At 23.3% G+C, this 2,053-nt stretch overlaps 1 protein-coding gene across 1 annotated transcript, besides 9 other annotated features; it reads left to right on the top strand.

Annotated features, from left to right (window-relative positions):
- Position 1: 1 nt before the first annotated feature.
- Positions 2-161: a microsatellite.
- Position 162: 1 nt separating this feature from the next.
- Positions 163-288: a microsatellite.
- Positions 289-589: 301 nt separating this feature from the next.
- Positions 590-675: a microsatellite.
- EDI_328240 (uncharacterized protein) lies at positions 674-1,056 on the top strand (the record flags this gene model as incomplete). The annotated part of the gene is made up of 2 exons (XM_001735868.1): positions 674-771; positions 798-1,056. 2 exons carry the CDS (start codon positions 674-676, stop codon positions 1,054-1,056), a joined length of 357 nt encoding a protein of 118 aa, XP_001735920.1.
- Positions 677-819: a microsatellite.
- Positions 718-788: a microsatellite.
- Positions 1,057-1,173: 117 nt separating the features above from the next.
- Positions 1,174-1,324: a microsatellite.
- Positions 1,187-1,372: a microsatellite.
- A 31-nt stretch (positions 1,373-1,403) lies between these two features.
- Positions 1,404-1,529: a microsatellite.
- A 301-nt stretch (positions 1,530-1,830) lies between these two features.
- Positions 1,831-1,916: a microsatellite.
- Positions 1,917-2,053: the final 137 nt, after the last annotated feature.

Here is a 2,053-nt window from a genome sequence, read left to right as displayed (position 1 = left end):
GACTTATTATATTTATTCCTTTTTATTTCTATATTTCTTTATATATTATATATTACTTATTACTTATTACTTATTACTTATTTTATACCTATTATATATAGACTATCTTTACTATACCTTATTCTTATTTTTTACTTTTTACTTTTTACTTTTTATTTCTTCTATGTATATATATATATTATATATGTACTTATGTACTTCTTATTCTTTTATGTATATATGTACTTATGTATATATTTATATATTTATATATGTATATATTTATATATGTATATATGTATATATGTACCCTCTTATTATGTTTATCCTATTATTACCCTTCTTATTACTCCTTATAACTTTATCCTATTATTACCTATTCAACTTATGCTTATCATATTTACTTTATCATATCTACTTTATTATTTCTACTTTATCATTTCTGCTTATCATATCTACTTTATCATTTCTGCTTATCATATCTACTTTAACATTTCTGCTTAACTTCTGCTTAACTTATGCTTACTGAAAGCTTCCGTGGCTCAGTCGGCAGAGCGAACGGCTGTTAACCGTTAGGTCCTTGGTTCGATCCCAAGCGGAAGCGTCTTTTTTACTATTATTATTAACCTTTATGCTACTATTATTATTATTATCATCTTATTCACTTATTATTATATTATTATATTATATTATTATGTTCTTTTTTTATTCCCTTATTCCCTTATTCTTTCTCTTTAGTAGATATATTCTTATATTTCTATTTCTATTTATTATACTTATACATGTATATATGTATATATCTTTTTATACTTCCTTAGTATTTTACTTAGTATTTTACTTCCTATATCCTTATTAGATGTACCTACTTTATACTATTACCTATATGCTATTCTTATCCCTTTATACTATACTATTCTATTCCTCTTATACTATTCTTATCCCTTTATACCTTTATATTCTTATACTTTTATACTTTTATACTTTTATACCTATAACCATTTATACCTTTATACCTTTATACCTTTATACCTTTATACTTTATACTATTTCCTCTTATACCACCTATTCTTATTATAAAAATACGCCCCCCGTGGGGCTCGAACCCACGACCGCGCGGTAAGAGCCGCGCGCTCTACCGACTGAGCTAGGAAGGCTCACAGATTATTAGTATTCTTGACTTCTAGACTATGACTATATTTATATATATTTTTATATTTATTTAAATTTTATTTTATTATTTATGTTTATTTTATATATGTAATGACTTATTATATTTATTCCTTTTTATTTCTATATTTCTTTATATATTATATATTACTTATTACTTATTACTTATTACTTATTTTATACCTATTATATATAGACTATCTTTACTATACCTTATTCTTATTTTTTACTTTTTACTTTTTACTTTTTATTTCTTCTATGTATATATATATATTATATATGTACTTATGTACTTCTTATTCTTTTATGTATATATGTACTTATGTATATATTTATATATTTATATATGTATATATTTATATATGTATATATGTATATATGTACCCTCTTATTATGTTTATCCTATTATTACCCTTCTTATTACTCCTTATAACTTTATCCTATTATTACCTATTCAACTTATGCTTATCATATTTACTTTATCATATCTACTTTATTATTTCTACTTTATCATTTCTGCTTATCATATCTACTTTATCATTTCTGCTTATCATATCTACTTTAACATTTCTGCTTAACTTCTGCTTAACTTATGCTTACTGAAAGCTTCCGTGGCTCAGTCGGCAGAGCGAACGGCTGTTAACCGTTAGGTCCTTGGTTCGATCCCAAGCGGAAGCGTCTTTTTTACTATTATTATTAACCTTTATGCTACTATTATTATTATTATCATCTTATTCACTTATTATTATATTATTATATTATATTATTATGTTCTTTTTTTATTCCCTTATTCCCTTATTCTTTCTCTTTAGTAGATATATTATTATATTTCTATTTCTATTTATTATACTTATACATGTAAAAATGTATATATCTTTTTATACTTCCTTAGTATTTTACTTAGTAT

This window comes from Entamoeba dispar, genomic scaffold (genome assembly GCF_000209125.1).
Source record: "Entamoeba dispar SAW760 scf_1105229459485 genomic scaffold, whole genome shotgun sequence".
Taxonomy (NCBI): domain Eukaryota; phylum Evosea; order Mastigamoebida; family Endamoebidae; genus Entamoeba; species Entamoeba dispar.
This window is presented reverse-complemented; position numbering and strand designations above follow the sequence as displayed.